Below are 19,700 nucleotides of genomic sequence, written 5' to 3' on the forward strand. Positions count from 1 at the left end.
TGTGGGAAGAAGCGCAAACTGGCACTTAAGGGCTGTGACAGGGCCACTGGCTGGGGCAGTGGAGGAAGGTCCCTGTCCCAAAGGATGTCGAACTCACCCAGCCCAGACACAAGTTAACACTGCTTTATCTGTCCAATAACGTGGCTGATCTGGTGAAACCAGGCAGGGGCAGCAGCAGGCTCAGGCGGAGGTATCAAAGAGGCGCTCAATCATGTCGCCCACCTGCTCCACACGGTACTTGATGTACTTCTCCGGGTTCTTGGTGAAGGGCACGCTGCCGTACCTGACCAGACACTGAGGTCGGGGGAAGGCCTAGCCTCTCCCCAGCTCTGCCTCAGGCTAAGGCCCTTCTGATAGGGTGCCCCTGAGTGATGATCCTGTCTGGCCTCACACCAAAGCCCCGGGCACTGGATCTGCCACCCAACCCACCCCGTCTCCGTGTTTTCCTGAAGAAGAGAAGGGCGCAGAGGCCCAGCTGGGGGTGTGGGGAGCGCGGGGCGGGAAGGCAGAGATAGGGGCTCACCTGTGCAGAAAGGCCCCGTAGGTCTCCTTGACAATGTTTTTCTGAGCTTGGCGAATCTTGTCCCTCTGCTCTGTGTCGGGAATGGCCCAAGCCTTCTGGATCTTGCACAATTCTTCAAGGCCATCATTGAAGCCCTGACCACCAAAAAGGTGGAAAAAGAAGTGACCCAGAGACAAATGCTTTGGGTCTGTGTGGTCACAACAGCGGCAGCAAGCAGTGGAGGGGAGAGGATCCCGACTCACCTTAAAACGTTCCTTGATCATCTGCCGCTCCTTGTCTCGGAGCTGGGGGCCGGGAGAGAGGGCAGCAAGAGCATTCCTCAGAGCAGAACCGCCCTGCCCCGCTCCTTTCCCAAACCCCTCAGGCCAGCCCTCCCTCCTGCTGCCCTGATGGCCACAGGCATCCTTTGCTCTCTCATCCCAGCCGGTGGCTTGTCTATTTTTCCCCAGACATTACAGAAAGTACCATACCTGCTAGACACCCCTTCCCAGCCCAGGCCTTCAGCCCACCTTGACTCCCGGCTGGAATACAGGTAGATTCTTCTCAGCGATGTAGTCAGTCACCTTTAACCAACTGCCAGGTGAGAGAGAAGCGGAGGGCAAGAGGAGGGACAGCCTCAGGTAGCTGCTTCTTCCCTGGGGCTGGTTTGTTTTGTTTTTTTAAAATCTCTTTAGCTACTGTGGGGGTGGGGAGGGCAGGAATTGATCTGGGTCACAACTAAGCAAAAGACAGCTGAGATTTTTCCTTGGGAATAGAAAATGTTCAAGCTGCTTGCTTTTAAAATCAAGAACAGGAAACAGAGCAGTCAATAAATTGAACAAATACTATCAACTACACGTCGATTTCACAGCAAATTAAGACGGAGAAGCAGATGTGGAGGGCAGATAAATGGGAAGGAAGAGGGAGACCGCTCATGGGGAGGATACACACAAAGGGAGAGAGACACACAGAAACCCAAGACAAAGGAGGACTAGAGAAGCCGAGAGCACTGCCGAGTGAGGCTCAGCCAAGTTCACGTGCTCTTGCTTAGGCTAAACTTCAGCCACATCTTTGACAGCCAGCTCTTCAGCTATTCTTAGCATTCACCCTTGGCAGACTATGCTCTGAAGAGGCTGGCACAGCGGCCCCCGAGGCAGTAGTAAGGGAGGGGGCTTTCGTCTCCACTCCATGAATGTGATTAAAAACAAGTGGTTCACAGGGGAGCAGTTCCCCATTACTGACCCTACTCCGACTGGGCCCAGGGTCCTGTGGCTCTGAGAAGGAAAAGTGAGAAGTGGGACAGGGGCGGGGAGCGGGAAGGGGCCAGAGTCTCACCTGCGCTGGTAGGTCTGGATCTGGTGCTCGATGTGCTCCCGGTAGGAGCGCTCCGCAGTCTTCTGGGTCACAGCCACCAGCTGGATCAGCTCAGACCTGGGTCAGGTAGGGGAGAGAGTAGAGAATAGAATTGGCTCTCAGGGCACCAGGGCTGCCGGGCTATGCAGCAACACCAGTAGGGCCTGCCTCACACCTCCCTGGATCCTGGGACTGCAAAGGGCAGAGCACTGCCCTCCCCACCTGGACATGCAGAGGGCACAGCCAGCCCTGGGAGGACAGCTGAGAGCCGCAGACCAGCACCTGAGGCCACTTACTTCTCCAAGGCCTTGAGGATGTAATTGTAGTTGTTGTGCAGGAAGATGGCGCTCAAAGCAGGGTCCTCATAAACCTTGGACTTGCTCAGCAAGTTCAACTGCAAGTTGCCCAGGACTTTACCTGCACAGGGAAGGATGTGGTCATGCCCACCATGGCAGTCTGACCAAAACGGCTCAATCCCAGGGCCCACAAACCAACTCCTGCCCCTCGCTCCTTGTCCCCCTGCAAGTCCGTGCTCCACAAGCCTCAGGAGCCCTCTGCCCAGCCCCCTTTGGCCCCTGAACCAGAGGTTAGGTTGCAATTCTAGAGGTCGGGGGGCTGGAATAGCAGAAGAGCACAAAAAGGAGAGGGAAGGGAGAAGGCAGGGGACGGGGGCACCTGTGGCTGTCGGCTGTCTAGAGAGCACTCACAGATATAGGTGCTCAGGAGGCGCTTGCTGAACTCGGAGCTGTAGCTGGTGGCTGAAGAACTGGTCTCTGTGAGAGGAGGATTCACGTTATTGCAGTGGTGGCGGCAGCCAAGACCCTCTCTGGCCTTCTCTCAGCCCAACGAGCAACTGAGGAAACCCTGGGAGGGACCTGAGCCTTCCTCTGGCAGAAGGGACGCAGAGGCGCTCAGGGCAGAGCTGGGTGTCTGCTGAGTGATCGGGCTCCCTGCCCGCTGCAGGGAGCACTCCCTTGGACTCTTTCTGGAACCCAGGGCAAGCCCCTCTATGCTGATGAGTGGTGTGCTTAATGAGCTGGCCCATGATTAGCAGGAAGGCTGGCAGGACAGGAATGGGACACCTCCTGCCCTCTGATCCATGCTGGGTGATATTCACAAGGCCCACCTACCCCACTTGTCAGCAGGAGTGGCTTAGAATGGGCTCCCCAGGCCTCTCTCCTTCTCCCCCATTGCCCACCACCTCCTCTACCAGGCCCTTCTGAACAGAGGGGACTGCTGCCTACACAGAGCAGAAGGGCAAGAGGGGAGGGAAGTGGATGGAAGAGGGAGGAGTCCGGCAGGTGCTGGGGCAGCCTGGAGGGTGGGCTCAGGGTGCTGGGCACAGCAGGGTGCTCCCTGGATAAGCTCAGAGACAGAAAGTGGCTGTGCAGGGAGCTGAGAGAGTTGGGAGCACCCTGAAGGAACCCATGTCGCTTCTGACCCCTGCTCTCCAATAGGTCCTGAGTCTGTCCAGGTGCCTCTGTTCCCAGGGAACCTCACCCACGGGGCTTCAGAGGGGGAGGATGGGGCTGCAGAGCCCTCTGCTTACCTCGGGGGTCTAAAGGAATATTGTATGTGTCCCCAAGAACTACGGAGTGAAAGGCAGTGCGCACAGAGGGGAGGGAGGGAGAGACAAAGAAAGGAGAAAGATGCAAAGTGCAAAAACAGGTTAGAAACGGCTGAGTCATCCCGAGTCAAGCAGACCACTCCCCATGACAAAAGAACACAGACAGCAGGACACACCAGGCTGGACCCACTGAAGACCAGGGGACACACAGGAAAGTGGAGATCTGGAGAACTGCAGGCCAGGGGCTGCCCCTTGGCTCCCTGCCCCCAAAATAACGGATGGAAGGAGGGCCTGGGGACCCCAACAAGCCAGCCTGGGCCTCAGTGCTCGGAAATGCTCTCCTCCTCACATGCCAACCTCCTGAGCTCCAGTCCCAGAGCAGCACGCAGCAGGAAGACACCAGGCTGGTGCTGAGATGCCAGCCCACCAAAAGGGTCAGCTGTGTGAGACTAATTAGGACAGGCGGACACAAGAGGAGGTAGAGAAATGTGGAAGGAGGGCGGGAGGGGCACCTTCAACAAGCCAGTGCTCTCCAGAGTGAGGCCGGTGGGTCGAAGGAGCCAGAGGGGATGGAGGTTAGGTCAGGAAAAGGCATGGTCAAACCCTGCTTTCCTGATGCTCAGCCCAACCAGCTTGGGGGTCCCACCAAAAGCCACCTCTTCGTCCCACTCCACAGAGCTAGAGGAAATCTCACCCAGGGGTGGCCAGTGCCCCCTGGGGGCCTAACCCCATGTCTCCAGGCAAGAGGGAGGAGTGGGGCAGGGGGCAGGGGGCAGGGGGCAGGGGGCAGGGGGCCCCGCTTGGAGATGCCGAGTACCTTGGGAGGCCAGCATGGCGCCCGCCGTCTCCTGGAAGTCCAGGAGCTGCTGCAGGAAGAGGATGGCCTGCGTGGAGAGAAAATGGGTCTAGGAAGAAGGTCAAGGGCAGGACCCAAAGGTTGATCGCCTCACATGATGCACCCCTTCTGACCCTTCTGGGGCAAGTGCAGAGCCAGGGGTCTGCCCAGCGAAAAGGGTAGCTGCAAACTTCAGATTTCACGCTCTGCGTTTGCCCTGCCAGAAAGGCCCTGTCTGCTGCAGACGCTAAGCACTTCACTGTCCATCCTGCCATGAGTGCACTGTTCACAAAGGCACTGGCAGCTCTGGGCCAGGCTGGGTCCCCTCCCTGGCCCTCCCCAGAGAACCCTAGGCGGCACCTACATTGCTTGTGAGTTCGTGTACAGTGCCATCCTTGGGCATGTTGTATTCCTTGTCTGGGTCATTCTGTGGAGAAAAGAGCCAGATTCCCTAAAACAGCTCCCAAGGAGGCCTGGGCACCGCCCCCCCAAGGTTGCCCTGCTCATGGCGCCACTTCCTGGCAGGCAGGTGTCAGGACGCCCCTCAGGCACAAAAGTGAGCAACACAGGACAGGAAAAGTGGGGCAGGAGCTTCAAGCCTGGGGGGCTGTGGAGCCCTGAGAAAGAAATGGAGGCAAGTGGGAAGTGACGGGAGACTAGCAGCACGGCCAACTTCCAGCCCGCCGCCTCTCCTGGAGGCCTGCTCTCTGAAGGAAGTCCCGAGCCAGGTCTCTGGTGGCCTTGCTCACAGCCCTGTGGGGCGACTGGTGACAGTGCAGGGAGGGAGAGCACCTTGATGTTGTCAGCGAAGTCCTCCAGCGCTTTGGCTCCAACGGTCTCCATGGAAGTGATGAGGCTGGGCAGCTTGTTCTTGGTGCTGGCGGCCGTGCCCTGCAGGGAGCACATGGCTGCACAGTGGGCCAGAGCCCCAGCCACTGCCCTCAGCTGCAGGCGTGTGCGGAGCCCAGCTCCTTCCCTGCCCCTCACCTCAGGGGACCGACTCTTCTTCACTCACCCTCTGAGCAGGGGTGTCGGGGCAGAGGACAGGGTTCTCTTGGGGAGGCCACACCAGGCAGCAGGATTCCTCCTCCCCGTGTCCCTAAGGGATTCCCCACCCACATACCTGGAGCACCTGGTCAAACTCAGGCTTGGTCTGCTTGAGATGCCGCAGGATGGGGAAGACAGTGAGCACCGCGGAGAAGTCATGTCGAACGATGGCCTTCCGGGCGGCGGACACGATGTTCTCCCCCTCAAGCATCAGCCCATCCAGCGCATCCTGAGAGCGGGGCAAGGAGCCAGCTCAGGAAGGGGGTGGAGCGTGAGAGTTGCTTTCCAGGGACAGTGAGGGCACCTGCAGGGGAGTGGGGGAAGCCAGCATGCTGTGGCAGGGAGAGGGCCAAGGAGAGGTGCCAACCAGGACACAGCACCCAGGACAGATTCCCAGGGTGCAAGGTGGAGAAGGTGGCGGTAGTTGAGGGCTACGGACAACAGGCCTGGCCCAAACTCAAGCTTCTGCAAGGGCAGCTCTTGCTGAGGCATCTGGTCAGGGCCAAGGGGCAGGACCTGTATCAGGGAGTCAAAAGTCTTTTTCTGATGGTGCTCAGGGATGACGTCCGTCAGCAGCTGATACTCGCTCTGGGCCAGCTTGACGAAGGCACTGACGCAGTGAATGTAGGCATCGGTCTCCACGTCGAGCATGTCATCTCTCCCTGGGGGGACAGCAGTGCCCCTGAACTGCTGGTCTGGGGGCAGCCAACCTCCCTGGTGGGGGGCATGGGTCTCCCCAGCTCCTGGCCTATGGCCCAGACCGGTAGCAGATGGGGAGGAGGAGGAGTGTTCTGGCAGAAAGTTGAGAGGGCTCCAGCAGGCCTCACCGGGTTTGAGGGGAAAAACAGGGGTTGAGTCCAGCCTTTGTCCTGGCTTCATGTTCAGCTCTGCCATGGACAGTATTTATGTCCCAGAGCATCAGATACTAGAGGTGGGGGGAGAAGAATAAAAGGATAAGGAAGGACGATGCCTAAACTGACTTCCTGGATAGGGTATGTCTGACCCTAGGACTGAGGATTCTGAATTGTCCTGGAAAGAGGGCAACCACAGATGGGCAGGCGGCACTGCCCACCTCAAGGAGGCAAGCATCGTGGTCATCCATTTGAGAAAATGCTGGAACTCTAAAGGCAGTTACCAGCCCAGCCAGGACTTCTGGAATGAATAAGGTTGTGGGCAAGGCTAGCTGGCATGCGGTTAAAATTTGGGAAGAGGCAATGTGAGCCTGAGACAGGGAGGGCTCCTCAGTAGTGAGCTGCCCTGGAGGAGACCGGATCCCACTACTGGAGGCTGGGGCTGGGGTGCCTCGAGGCAAACTGGTCCTATGTGCCAAGGGGTGGGCTCTGAGACTCAGAGCCTTGAAGCTGTTGCTGAAGTCAGGTGTTGGGGCTTCCTGCCCTCCAGGGAGCTGCCTTCCCTCTCTGCCTGCTGCCTTCTCCCCTTGGCCCAGCCCCTGAGAGCCAGGCATGCACTCCCATCTGGAGAGAGGCAAGGAGACCTAGTGCCCAAAAGAGAGAGACTGGAGAAAGAGAGAGACAGGTAGGCCTGGCCTGTCCTCAGAGCAGAGCGGCCCAGAGCAGGCCCTCTGAGGACCGCTGGGAAGGCAGCGGCGGCTGCCCTCGGGCTGGGCTTCGGTACTCACCAGCCAGCGGCCCGTGCTTGTCGTTCAGGGCCTCGGACGGGTGCTTAACTCGGTAATCATGCTCGTGACCTAGCGAGACGTCGGCCGCACAAACACAAGCAGCGTTTATCCAGGGGCCGGGTGGGCTGCCCCTCAGGGGACTGGGAAGAAGCCCTCGATCTCCAGGAGGGGGTGTGTGAGATGGGGTGTAGGGCAGGGGCATTGACTGGGGAGGGCTCTGAGCCCCTCCTCTGCCTCAGACCACCTTGGGAACAGCCGTTTCAAGCCTGACATGCAGTGCCCCCGACCTTCCTTGGGAGGTGGTTTCCCCAAGCCTGGAGGCCAAGAGAAAGCTGCAGGAGGACCAAGGAGGCCTCTGAAGAGCTTCCAGCAGCTGCGGAGAATCTGATGCTAGGCCCAGCAGGTTTACCCAGATCACCATATTTGGGGAGAGACTCAGTTAGAGAAATGTCACTGCTGAGTGAATGGGATGGCCCTTTTTTTTTGTCCCCCAGCATCATTCTTTAGAAGGAGGGTCAGGTCCACCAGGGTACGGCTGTCCTTCCTCTGACAGGAGGTAGGGACATGGCCTACAGGCTGCCTGTCCCCCTGTGGCCCATACTCCCATTTCTAAAGTTGGGGGTGGAGGCGAGTGGTCAGGAGGCCTACGCTGGCTTGGTCCTGCCACTGCTGGTCTGAGCGTGAAAGGGCTGTCCACCACAAAGAACTTTCTCTGAGTTCAAACAGGAGACAAGGACAGAGACAGGTAGGGGGAGGGGTGGGAAGCCTCAGGGAGGGCAGAGCTGCCGTCAGCCAGACAGGACAGGCCGAGGGCCACACAACCTGTCCCTGCGCCAGCTGGCGCTGGTGGCACCAGGGACTGCAGTTCCCACCCCTGCTCCCACTCAGGGTTTCCCCAGTGGCCCTCCTGGGGTGGAGGCTCTGCCCTGCCACGTGAGTGGACACACGGTGGAGGAGGAGGGAGCAGGAGAGGAACACAGGGTGATTACCTTCCAGAGGAATGAGGTTAGAGCCCCCCTTTTTCCCATCTAGACCATGCTGGGAATACTGTTTCAGAAGATTCTGAGCCTTACGGATCGTCCCTGTCACCAGAGCCACACAGAGAGGAGATAAGAAGACCTAGGAAATGAGTGAGAGAAAACAGCAGCGGCCCTCCACCTGCCCCCCCAGGCCCCAGACCCGGCCCCCAACAGTGAGCATGCCCCCGGAACCATCTACCCCAGCAGGCCCTTCCCCAGGACCACCGGAGACCCTGCAAAGATGAAGGAAAGGATACATTTCATTCCCTAAAGGCAACTCCTGACTCTGCTAGTGACCCCCACTGTTCTGGACTGAGTTCATTTCAGGAAGTGCAGAGGGTGAAGGAGATGAGGGGGCAAAGATCCACGGGAGAAGCCAAAAATAAAACCTACTACTGAGTGGCATTTAAATCAGAATAGACGAGGCTCAGAGTGGAGGGCCTAGTGACAAGCTCTCACACTCAGAGGGCACGAGCAGGTTGGCAGAGGCTGGGGGAACCAAGAAGCCGGCAAGCCCTCGGCCCGGCCCTACACTCCAGGCAGAGTTCTCTGGGCATGCTCAGTGTTGGGACGTGGCCAAATGGCAGTCAACAGAAAGCAGAACCAAGAGTTGGTGAGATGGGACTGAGCTTCCTGGGAGAGCACTGCCCAGGACGGAAGGCATGGAGACCCAGAGGCAGCCTGGCCCCACACACCAAAGTTACCGAACCACCAAGGCAACTGGAAAAAACTCAAAAGCCAAGAAGGGGTTAACAGAAGCCACCACACAGAGAGCAGGAGGGCAGGGTGCAGAGGAAAGGGTGCGTGCTCTTGGCACAGGGGAAAAAAATAACAGTTAATATCACAGGTGAAAACAATGAAAACAAAACGCAGTGCCCACAGCCTCCCAGGTCAGCCACTCGTGTGGGAACAGACATCTCAGGGCAGAAAATGTGGGGAATGAAAACAGCACTGAAACAGACAAGACAGCTGCCTGGTTAATAACATGTACTGGGGGAGGGGAGCCACCCATGAGCGTAACCCTGGTCCTTCTTCCCTGGAGATTCCCGTCCTCCCTCCCCTGCGTCTCTGAACATAGCGAGGCTGCTTGGGTCCTGGTAGCTCCCCAAAAGCCTAGGGGAAACGGAGACAGGGACAGAGTCCACAGTGGCTCCTTTCTTTCTGTTTGTACCATACCACAATTAGCTACTAATGATCAAGTTCGGGCCCCGGCTCAGCATCTGTCTCGCTATGTTCTCCCCCTTCGGTGAGCAGCCTGCTAACGAGCGAATCAGATTCCTGCTCCACAACCCACCAGGAGCAGATGCGTCTGCTGGGCCTTTAGGAGCCTAGCCAGCACATTGGTATGGATGTGGGTCGGGGACACTGATCCAGCAGCTGCCAAACCCATCAGGCGACCAATTACCACAGACGACACTGAGGTTGGTGTTTCATTACCCACTGAGGCATCCCTGCTCCTCTCCTCAGAGCCAGGAACTGATGTCCTGGGACCTGATTCCTAGTTCCTGGCATCAGTCCTGAACCCAGCAGCTCCTGACAACTCTCGAAACCCTACAGAAACAACAGGGATCCTCACAGCCAGAGTTTTCCTCTTGGGATTATAAGCCAAGGATGTATTAGGTCCACTGTGAGCCCCCTGAGATCAGATCACTCCTCCCAGGAATGCCCTGTCCCTGCATGGCCAGCCAGCACTCTTGGGGCAGTGCAAATCCTGGGACCTCCAATGGGCCCATCAGAGAAGAGACAGAGGGGAAGAGAGCACAGACCAGCCGAGGCGCAGGCAGCCTCGTGGTCTCTCAGAGACAAGCCCCTGCCAATGCACAGAGAGGGACCGACGCTCGTGCAGACAGCTTCAGCCATGCAGGCCAGCTTAGTAGGGTTACTCTTTATGGCAGGTTTTCTAGGGGGGCAGCCAGGATATTCCCCCTGGAGGGGAGAAGGCAGTGCACTTCCTACTGGGCCCCCAGCTTCCCCAATGTTCTACTCGCTTGTGCGCCTGAGGGCCACCTCCTCTCTGCCATTTCTGCAAACCCTAAACAAAGGCCTGAGGAGGAGCAGGTGCTCTTGTTGCATGTGAACAGATATTTTGCTCTTTGAGGGGCACGGGCAGGTAGGGAGAATGACGAAATGAAGGGTGTAAGCTCTACACAAAGCCACTGTCCTGGGGGCTAGGTTCCCAGGCCATGCCGGGGCATGAGCCGCAGCAGCAGTGGGCAGGGCTGGCTAACGGGGGAGCAGCTCCCGGCTTCACTGGCTTTCTCTCCCTGGTGCTGCCTGCAGCAGGTCCTCACCCTGGAATATCCCAGCCTCTCCTTGAGCCAAGGGCAACATCTCTTCACAGCCAGAGATGGCCAGGCTTACCAAGCTGCGGCTGACACACAGGGACGCTGTTTACCTGGAGCACAGACTACAGGGGACATGATGATGGGGAGAAGGACAGACAGTGAGTTCTTCACCCAGGACACCAACGACCCATAGCCCAGGCCTCTCCCACCTCAACACTCCTCCCTCGACTTTCCCGCTGCGAGGCACGGACTTCCCATAATTAAGTTCTCCAGAGAGGATGGTCTGGGATTGTTTTTCCTTCCTAGATCAACTCTGAAAGTATAAACCCTCCCCGATCCACTCCTCAGCTACGCATCACTTTAAGCCAGCCTGGCCTTCTGGAAGGTGAAGGCTGCAGTGCCTGACCCTGTCCCATCTCACGGTCTTTGGCTGCAGCAGCATGCCTGGTCTCCTGACAGGACAAAAGAGGGAGGGGAAGGGGGCCCAGCAAGTGCCTCTGCCTGGACACCCTGTCACCCGCCTCTCATGTCTTGGGATCCTCCCCCGCCTGATTCCAAAGACGTTTATGTAACCCTCAGACTCCTCTGGGTAGAAGGAAGAGCCTCACTCGACGAGGCCTGGGGTGGGGGGGTAGACACTTGCTTTCTGTCTTGTTTATATACAGTGGGGATCACCATAAGCTCTGGAGGGGCCGGCACTGCTAACCCCAGGGCGGCCAAAAGCAAGCCAGATCCCCTGCAGCCTTCTGGCTGATGCTTAATGGGCCAGGGTCAGGCTCACCTGGCCTCTTGACAGGCTTCTTGGTGGGCGTGTCCTTCCTCTTGTTGGGGATAGCAGGGGAGTAAGGAACTCCAGAGGAGGAACTGCTCTTCCGGAAATGCTCCTTCAGGCCTTTGATGGAGCGGTCCAGCTGGCTAGAGCGAATCTGGTAGTAGACGTTCATGAAATCTGAGGAGAGATGGGGCGACAGAGGTATGAGCAGGGCCCTGCCTCTGCCTTGCCACGGGAGCCCCCTTCCCCTCTGGATGCAGCTCACAGAGCAGCATAGGAGGCTGCTATTTCTGTCCGCTGACCCCTTCCTTGGATCTGCTCTGGCTCCTAGCCACCCACGTGGCCTTGTCCCAAATCAGGCAAAGGAAAGATAATTAGTTGGAAGTTTTGAACATGAGGTGTTTTAGATAAAAAATAGTTAACATCCCGATTCGACTTGGTACGGGTTAAAAGGTGCGAGCAGGGGTCCAGCCCGGTGGCACAGCGGTTAAATTCGCATGTTCCACTTCTCGGCAGCCCAAGGTATGCTGGTTCGGATCCCGGGTGTGGACATGGCACGGCTTGGCATGCCACGCTGTGGTAGGCGTCCCACATATAAAGTAGAGGAAGATGGGCATGGATGTTAGCTTAGGGCCAGTCTTCCTCAGCAAAAAGAGGAGGATTGGCACCAGTTACCTCAGGGCTAATCTTCCTCAAAAAAAACAAAAAACAAAAAACAAAAAAACAAACTATGGGCCAGCCCAGTGGTGCAGCGGTTAAGTTTGCATGTTCTGCTTCTCGGCGGCCTGGGGTTTGCCAGTTCAGATCCCAGGTGCGGACATGGCACTGCTTGGCAAAAGCCATGCTGTGGTAGGCACCCCACGTATAAAGTAGAGGAAGATGGGCACGGATGTTAGCTCAGGGCTAATCTTCCTCAAAAAAAAAAAAGATGTGAGCAATTTACAGGAGGCAAAGAGACAACAAATGCCAGTGAATGAAAAAACACACCAGGTTTAGCCATTAACGAAGTGCAAATTTAAAAAAAATTAGCCCTACTAAATAGCTAAGATAAATAAAATTAATGGAGAACAAATAGCTGCGGCAGTGTCGACAGGTGTGTTGATTGGCCCCGTCCACCTGGAGAGGAACTCGTGACAGCAGGAAGGTCACAGAGCTGTTCGGACACTTCCGTCTGACAATTGCACCTTTGAGAAACACGCCAAAGAGCTCCCTAAACAAGAAAAGCAATTCACAGAAGTGTGCTCACTGCAGCACTATTCATCAATAGTGGAAAACTGGAAAGTCCAAAAATGCAAACAAGTGAGGAAAACCCAGGGACACCGTGGTACATTTCAGCAGCCCCCAACAAATATGTCACAAGGAACCCCAAGGTAAAAAATGGACCAAATCTGGAGCCGGCCCTGTGGCCGAGTGATTAAGTTCGTGCCCTCTGCTTTGGCAGCCCAAGGTTTCGTCGGTTCAGATCCTGGGTGCAAACCGACACACCACTCATCAGGCCACGCTGAGGTAGCGTCCCACATAGCAGGACCAGAGGCACTCACAACCAGAATATGTAACTATGTACTGGGGGGCTTTGGGGAGAAGAAGGAAAAAAAAAAAGGATTGGCAACAGATGTTAGCTCAGGGCCAATTTTCAGGGAAAAAAAAAAGAAAAGAAAGTAGTGTCACAACAGATTCTGCACCATTAAAACAAACAAAAAAATGGACCAAATCACAGAGGCTCTGGCTGAAGGGCACTGAAGGGTCTCGAGGTTGTCCTCCGCCTCCTTCTTATCCTGAGGGAGCCCCTAAAAACCTCCTGCTGAGCCCCAGGTGCCCCCTAGCACAGCTCATGGGCCACAGACTTGTTCCTGTGGTCAATACATGGCAGCCCTGAGATCTATCACCACGCAGTCCTCAAGGGAAGGCAGAGATAATTGTAATGCATACTAATAACTTGGTGTGTGTACACACTAACAAATTAACAAACAGAAGAAGAGTTTGGAAGGCTAAAAAGCTTAAAATTGAATACTTACTGGAATTTTTATTTTCTAAAATTTTTGCTTAACTCAAAATTATTTTTTTTAAATCCTAGGACTTGCTAAAGAAATGATGATACCACCACACCATGGAATATTATGCAGCTGTTAAAAAGAATGAAGCAAATCTACATGTACTGATACAGAACAATCTCAAGGCATTTCACTACATTAAAAACCAAAACTAGGGGGCTGGCCCCTTGGCCAAGTGCTTAAGTTCACGCGCTCCACTTTGGTGGCCCAGAGTTCACCAGATCAGATCCTGCACCGCCAACCTACACAGTGCTCGTCAAACCATGCTGTGGTGGCGTCCCACACAGAAGAACTAGAATGACCTACAACTAGGATATACAACTACGTACTGGGGCTTTGGGGAGGGAAAAAAAGAGGAAGATGGGCAACAGATGTTGCCCATCTTCCTCACCAAAAAGCACACCTTTAAAAAAATAAAAATAAAATAAAAACTAAAAAACAAGCAATTGTAGGACAGCGTTTAGTAGGCCCCCCTCCATTTGGGAAGGAGAAGAGGATACACACATATTTATATTGTCTTTCACACACACACAGTTGCAGAAAGATTTTTTGGAAGGGGTGTAAATAAACCTTAACAGTGCTCATCTTTGGGTTATGATATTGTAGGCATCAGGAAAGTGGGGAGATGGATTTTTACTTTTCACCTAAGGTTTTCTGTACTATTTGAATTTTTCGTGTGTGTGTGAGGCAGATTGGCCCTGAGCTAATATCTGTGCCTATCTTCCTCTATTTTGAAGGTGGGGTGCCGCCACAGCGTGGTTTGACGAGTGTTGTGTAGGTCTGCACCTGGGATCTGAACCCACAAATGCTGGGCCGCCAAAGCGGAGTGCGCCAACCTAACCACTACACCACTGGGCCAGTCCATGAGATTTTTAGAACTAATAAAAAAAATGTAAAGAAACAGGAAAGTGAGTTATATAAAGAAAAGCTTGATTTGGCTAGATTCACAATTTGATACATAAGCTGTAGATTTATTGCTCATATTGTTTCCTATTAAACTTCTTTTTATTAAAAAAAAAAACCCAGACAGATTAAAGAAATAAAGGGGAAAAAAATCCCATCCCCTCCGGCCCTGCCGTGGGCCCCACCGCCTGGGCCACCTCACCTTGGTTGCGGCCGTATTCCACCAGCCAGCGGGAGATGCGGATCACGTCCTGGAGCACGCTCTCAGGCAGGTGCTCCAGGGGCACGTCCTCCTGGACCTCCAGCTCGTCCTCGCCACTGATCAGATCCAGGATGAGTACCGGGGAGACGACCTTACTGTGCCGGGTCATCAGGCTGCGGAACTCAGACTCCAGCGACTCCTTCCCCCGCTCAAACAGCAGCTTCTACAGGGCCGACAGGAGGAAGGAAGCTGCTTCAGCATTCAGCTAGCCCTCGCCTTCTCCTCGCCTCCTCCACCTTCCTGACTCTGGGCCTCGGCCCTCCTCTGCCTTCACTTCCTTTAACCCAGAGAAGAACCGCCGGGAAGCCTTCCTTGATTATTTCTTTACCTCATGTTCTCTCAAAATATATGTGCCTAGGTGAAACCCAGGGTTTTACAACAAGTAGGTGCTTCATAAATATCGGCTGATATTTTCTCTTAACTGTCGCACTTTAAACTCTCTTCTTGTTAGAAAAGTGTAGACAAAAGAAAAAACAGATAAATAGGACCATGTCAAATTAAAAACTTGTATTGCAAATGATACCATCAAAAAAGTGAAAAGACAACCCACAGAATGAGAGAAAATATTTGCAAATCATGTATCTGATAAGGGACAGGTATCCAGAACATATAAAAGAATGAGAACTATATGTTTTTCATTTGCTTATAGAAAACATCAGCATGGCTTGATGAGCAGTGTGTAGGTCCATGCCCAGGATCCGAACTGGCAAAACCCAGGCCACCAAAGGGGAGCGCATGAACTTAACCACTACACCACCAGGCTGGCCCCCAAATATCCTCACTTCTGAGGATGTGGACCAGGATGGGAGAAGAGTTGGGAAGCACTGTTCTAAGCAAAAGCTTTCTGGGTGGGAGAAAAGCCAGTTTCCCATCTTTGTTCCTCTGCCCACTCCCTCTTCTGGGCAAGAGACACACCTAAGGGCTAGAACTGTGGTGCCACCAGGAAGGTGCCAGGGGACTGGTCCACGTGGCCCTTCCTCTAATCCCCCTCATCCCCTCGGATGTCTGCACCTCTGCTCTCACCATTTCTCCCATCTGCATTCTCTCCTTTCCTCAATGTGTTGAACAATCCTTACTTCCCAGCCTTCCTCCAACTTGCTCTGGTGACCTACTTATCCCAATACGTGAACACAAAGATAAAACACAAAAAAATCAAACACAGGGGCTGGACTGTGGCCGAGTGGTTAAGTTCACACGCTCCACTTCAGCGGCCCAGGGTTTCGCCAGTTCAGATCCTGGATGTGGACATGGCACCGCTCATCAGGCCATGCTGAGGCGGCGTCCCACACGCCACAACTAGAAAGACTACAACTAGGATATACAACTATGTCCTGGGGGCTTTGGGGAGAAGCAGCAGAAAAAAGATCAGCAACAGATGTTAGCTCAGGTGCCAATCTTAAAAAAAAAATAGTTAAAATGATAAATTTTATATTATGTACTTTTTACCACAATAAAAAAGACACAGGGGCCAGCCCTGTGGCCGAGTAGTTAAGTTCGTGCGCTCCGCTTCGGTGGCCCAGGGTTTCGCCGGTTCGGATCCAGCGGAAGGCGGATCCACATCGCTGGAGCGTGGACATGGCATCATTCATCAGGCCATGCCGCGGCGGCATCCCACATGCCACAACCAGAAGGACCCGCAACTAAAATATGCAGCTATGTACCAGGGCTATTTGGAAAGAAAAAAGCAGAAAAAAAAAAAAAAAGAAGATTGACAACGGTTGTTACCTCAGGTGCCAATCTTTTTTTTTTAACATTTTATTTTATTTTTTTGAGGAAGATTAGCCCTGAGCTAACATCTGCTGCCAATCCTCCTCTTTTTGCTGAGGAAGACTGGCCCTGAGCTAACATCCGTGCCCATCTTCCTCTACTTTATATGTGGGACACCTGCCACAGCATGGCCTGCCAAGCGGTGCCATGTCCACACCTGGGATCTGAACCAGCCAACCCTGGGCCGCCGAAGCAGAACATGTGCACTTAACTGCTGCACCACTGGGCCGGCCCCGCCAATCTTTAAAAAAACAAACAAAAAAGGCAGTTATAAAAATCAAGTCTTAAATTGATATCTTATATGTAATTTATAATTTAGTTAAATTATAAAAATGTATAGCTGTAATTCCTTGAGCAGAGGTCTTAATGCCTACAGCATGTGTATTGTATTCTATAGCTCTGTTTATTCTACTATATTCTCCTTTAAGCTGGTCCAGTATCCCTCAGGAGACCAGGGCATGGACTGGCATCCTCAAACCTCTCATACCACTGTGCTGGCTCCTTACCACTTTGTTGAGCTCTGGGCTGTCTGGGCTGTTGTCCTGGAAATACTCCACAGCCTTCTGAATCTTGGCCATACTTCCCAGGTACTCTTCCAGCCTGCCTGTGGGGCTGGGAAGGAAAAGAGCTGAATCAGCCTGGGTGGATGGAAGATGAAGAGGAAAGACCAAGGGAATGGTATTTGGAAGGGGAAGAAGAGAATTAACATAGGGGACTCCAGGCTCAAATATATTCTACCACTCCCTTCTAAGACCTCGGGCTGCTGGTCCAGGAGGCGTTAGGAATGTGACCCTCTGGCCCTGGCTCACCCCTCCCTGATGATCTTCTCAGTGTCACTGGCCACATGGTAGTAGCTGATGACGTGGTCCAAGCAGGATAGAGTTTTCTCGACATTCTCCTGCAGCCGCTGCAGGTTCTCTGTTTGCTTGTGCACAGGGATGATGGAGTTCTCCAGCTTCATAAGGCGGCTCTCAAAGGACGAGAGGATAGACACCTGCAGGGGGATGCACCATGCTCTTCAGGCCTCAGGGTGGTCCTAGCACTGCTCCTGCCATTTTGCTGGTTTTCTAGGCACTAAGCTCCATGACAAGAGAGACAGGGTGTACCTGTTCACCGCGGAATCCCCAGCACCTACCATGTGCCTGGCACATAGGAGGTAGTCCAAATAAATTGGTCGAAATTTGATTGGAAGGCAAGCCAAACATTAAATTAATTCCTCCTAAGATAATCACCCCAGGGTGGCTTCCCTTCCACCGTCTGAAGCCAAATCTCAATTTCTGTTCTCTCTGAAGGTTTCCTAGACTGAAGAGGAAGTAGTTTCATACTGAGTAGCCTCAAATGCATTGCTGGTACCTTCAAAACTCTCTCTCCCTAAGGGTGAATCTCATTAAATAAGGACTAGTGTTACCACACAAAATTGGGGTCCTCCTACCGGAAGTGCATAAAAAGCCAATTACTACGGCATCAGGTTTTGGGAAAAGAAAACAGCTTTACTGATAGATCAATCTGCAAGGAGACAAGAGTTATATGTGCTCAGATCTGTCTCCTCGATCCAGGGTTTGGGGCAAAGTTTACGAGATGAAGGGCAGGGTGGCCTGAAGTGTGGAGACAGACAATTGAAGGCAAGAAGTGAGGTAATCGGTGATCTGTGCAAGCGTGGTCAAGCTTCATGGCTCTTCACAGGACGCATGTTCACAAAATGGCCGTGTTAGTATGATCTAAGGGAGCAGTTTTCAGCCCCTTGACGTCAAAAGGGTCACATAGCAGGCATTTGTGCAGGCCCAGTTGATGAGTTGGTGGTCTTAACCAGCCTGAACTGGACAAGGGGGGACTTTCAGTTCCTGAAAGACAATTCTTAACTACTCTGTTGATAAGATGGGGTCAGCTGAACTGGTCCTGCTAGGCCTGTGGTTACACGAGGACTTTGTGATTCTGTTACTAAATGTATTTCCAAGTTCGTATCCACTCAGTTTTTGCTTTTCCAGTATCCTCTAGGAATAAGGAAGGAAACTCCTATTTATTGAGTACCTACAGTATACCAGGTACTGTGCAAGAGATGTTCCCAGGCATCACTTCTATGACCTTCATAGACACACTGGGAGGTTGGCACTGTCTCTGTTTTGGCAGATGAGTTAACTGAAGCTCAGAGTCACGTGTCAGGAGCCACAGTTAGTGGAAAGGTGAGGACTAGACCCCAGATCTGTCTCCCTCTACCCTTAAAACCCTCTGGGGTGAAGGCTGAGTCTTCTCTGCCTTCAGTAATCTCAGAAGTGGTAACCCTGTCATCCTACCGTCACTTGAATTGGGGATGACACATGGCCAGTAGCCAGCCCACCTAAGTCAGTCTCACTAAATGTTTGCGGAAGGAGAGAAGGAACAATGGAGAACTTAGAAAGCAGAAAGTCCAGGCCAGCAGGGGCTGCAGCATCCTCAGTCAAGGGGCGGACAAAGGGGAAGAGAGCTGGGTAAGAGAGAAACCCACACATTACCACAGTCAGTCCCCAGGCCTTATGCACCAGAACCACTGGATCGTAGGGCTCACTTCCAGGGTCTGGAGGCCTGTCTGCCCCTCCCAGCTGAGGGGTTACGCACCATGTTCTTGGTGAGCTGGTCGCTCTTCTCCAGGCTGTCTCGGATGAAGGACAGCGTCTCCTCCTCCTAGGGGGAGCGGAGAGGAGGACATCACCAGAAGCCAGAGGCTAAAGGAGATCACCGCATCGGGGCCCCACGGCCTCACTCCCGCCCCATCTCCTCGCAGGGAGTGCCCCCTCCCACCACTGCCTCCTCCCTGAGTAGATGCCCGGGCCCAGATCTCGGTCCTTCCCTTTCCTCCTCTCCCGCCTCTCCAGTCCCACCTGCTTCAGTTTGTCCTCGATTTCCCGGCGCCGGGCGGACGCCTCCTGCGGGGGGATCATCGCTTCGGCCCTGTGGCTCCCACTCCCCAGTATCTTCTCTGTGTGCCCTCTGAGCTCCCGTCCCTGTCACACCCACTTCCGCCCTTGGCCCCGCCCCGAGGGCGCGCCGGTGGTGCCATGTTGGGCGTGGCAGAAGGAAGCGCGCCTGCGCGGAACTCAGTAACGGGCCGGGGCAGGTGGCCATCTTGGGTGTGGCTGGAAGGTGTAATCAGGTTTCACCTCAGCGCAGGTTCCCTGCCTCATCAGAGAAGGTTCTGGAGATGGGTATGTCCCGCGGCTGGAAGGACTGTTACAGCTCACTTGCTGTCCTCGGGGGAAGGCTGACTCTTGACAAAAGTCACTGACGATTTCGTGTCTCCAGATGTCATTCTGGGTCTAAGCACCGATGTCGTTTTCACCACAGAGCTTTTCACACAGTAGGCGCCTAATGTGTGACCATTTGATGAGCCAGGGGCTTGTGTAGGCATTTCCCCTTTCGGCCCTATATTACCCTGTGTGCAAGCCCTGGGCTGGAGGCTAGGGACAGAGCGGTCTCCCGCAGCCCCGGTGGCCTGCATAACCATAATCCTGACTTGTGTGGGGCCCAGCCAAGCTCCTGGGACTGGCGGAGTCCTGGGAGCATTCACTCCTGTTTTGGAGAGAGCTGTATGGTTTTATTTGTTGGGATGAGAACCAGGTGGTGGCAGAGAGGTGGCTTCTGCTGGGAGCTTACTTAGATCTGGAAGGGGAAGGCAGAAAGATCCCCCGCTTGTCAGAGGGATTGGGGCCCAGGTGGTGGTGTCA

The 19,700-nt window shown here is 54.2% G+C and overlaps 1 protein-coding gene across 7 annotated transcripts; it reads right to left on the reverse strand.

Annotated features, from left to right (window-relative positions):
• Positions 1-107: 107 nt before the first annotated feature.
• On the reverse strand, positions 108-18,977 carry EXOC7 (exocyst complex component 7). 7 transcript variants are annotated; one of them, XM_046675678.1, is made up of 21 exons: positions 18,858-18,977; positions 18,595-18,660; positions 16,812-16,996; positions 16,509-16,614; positions 14,176-14,398; positions 11,029-11,196; positions 7,933-8,025; positions 6,944-7,012; positions 5,821-5,966; positions 5,381-5,533; positions 5,050-5,148; positions 4,622-4,684; positions 4,240-4,306; positions 3,405-3,443; positions 2,563-2,628; positions 2,152-2,272; positions 1,838-1,933; positions 1,033-1,096; positions 766-807; positions 524-657; positions 108-283 (listed from the first exon to the last, which is right to left on the reverse strand). In XM_046675678.1, the coding sequence occupies exons 1-21, from the start codon at positions 18,915-18,917 to the stop codon at positions 181-183; spliced, it is 2,163 nt and encodes a 720-aa protein (XP_046531634.1). In that variant the 5' UTR covers positions 18,918-18,977; the 3' UTR covers positions 108-180. The 7 variants fall into 7 exon arrangements, with proteins under 7 accessions (XP_046531634.1, XP_046531636.1, XP_046531635.1 ...); XM_046675680.1 differs by lacking the exon at positions 6,944-7,012; XM_046675679.1 differs by lacking the exon at positions 3,405-3,443.
• Between the last annotated feature and the right edge of the window lie 723 nt (positions 18,978-19,700).

This window comes from Equus quagga, chromosome 11, assembly GCF_021613505.1.
Source record: "Equus quagga isolate Etosha38 chromosome 11, UCLA_HA_Equagga_1.0, whole genome shotgun sequence".
In the NCBI taxonomy this organism is placed as follows: Eukaryota; Metazoa; Chordata; class Mammalia; order Perissodactyla; family Equidae; genus Equus; species Equus quagga.

Coding starts and splice junctions, on each gene's coding strand:
- EXOC7 (XM_046675678.1), bottom strand. CDS start 18,917: ATGATCCCCCCGCAGGAGGCGTCCGCCCGGCGCCGGGAAATCGAGGAC. Junction 16,997..18,594: donor ACCAGCTCACCAAGAACATG/GTGCGTAACCCC, acceptor ATCCCCCTGCAG/GTGTCTATCCTCTCGTCCTT. Junction 5,149..5,380: donor AGTTTGACCAGGTGCTCCAG/GTATGTGGGTGG, acceptor TGCTCCCTGCAG/GGCACGGCCGCCAGCACCAA.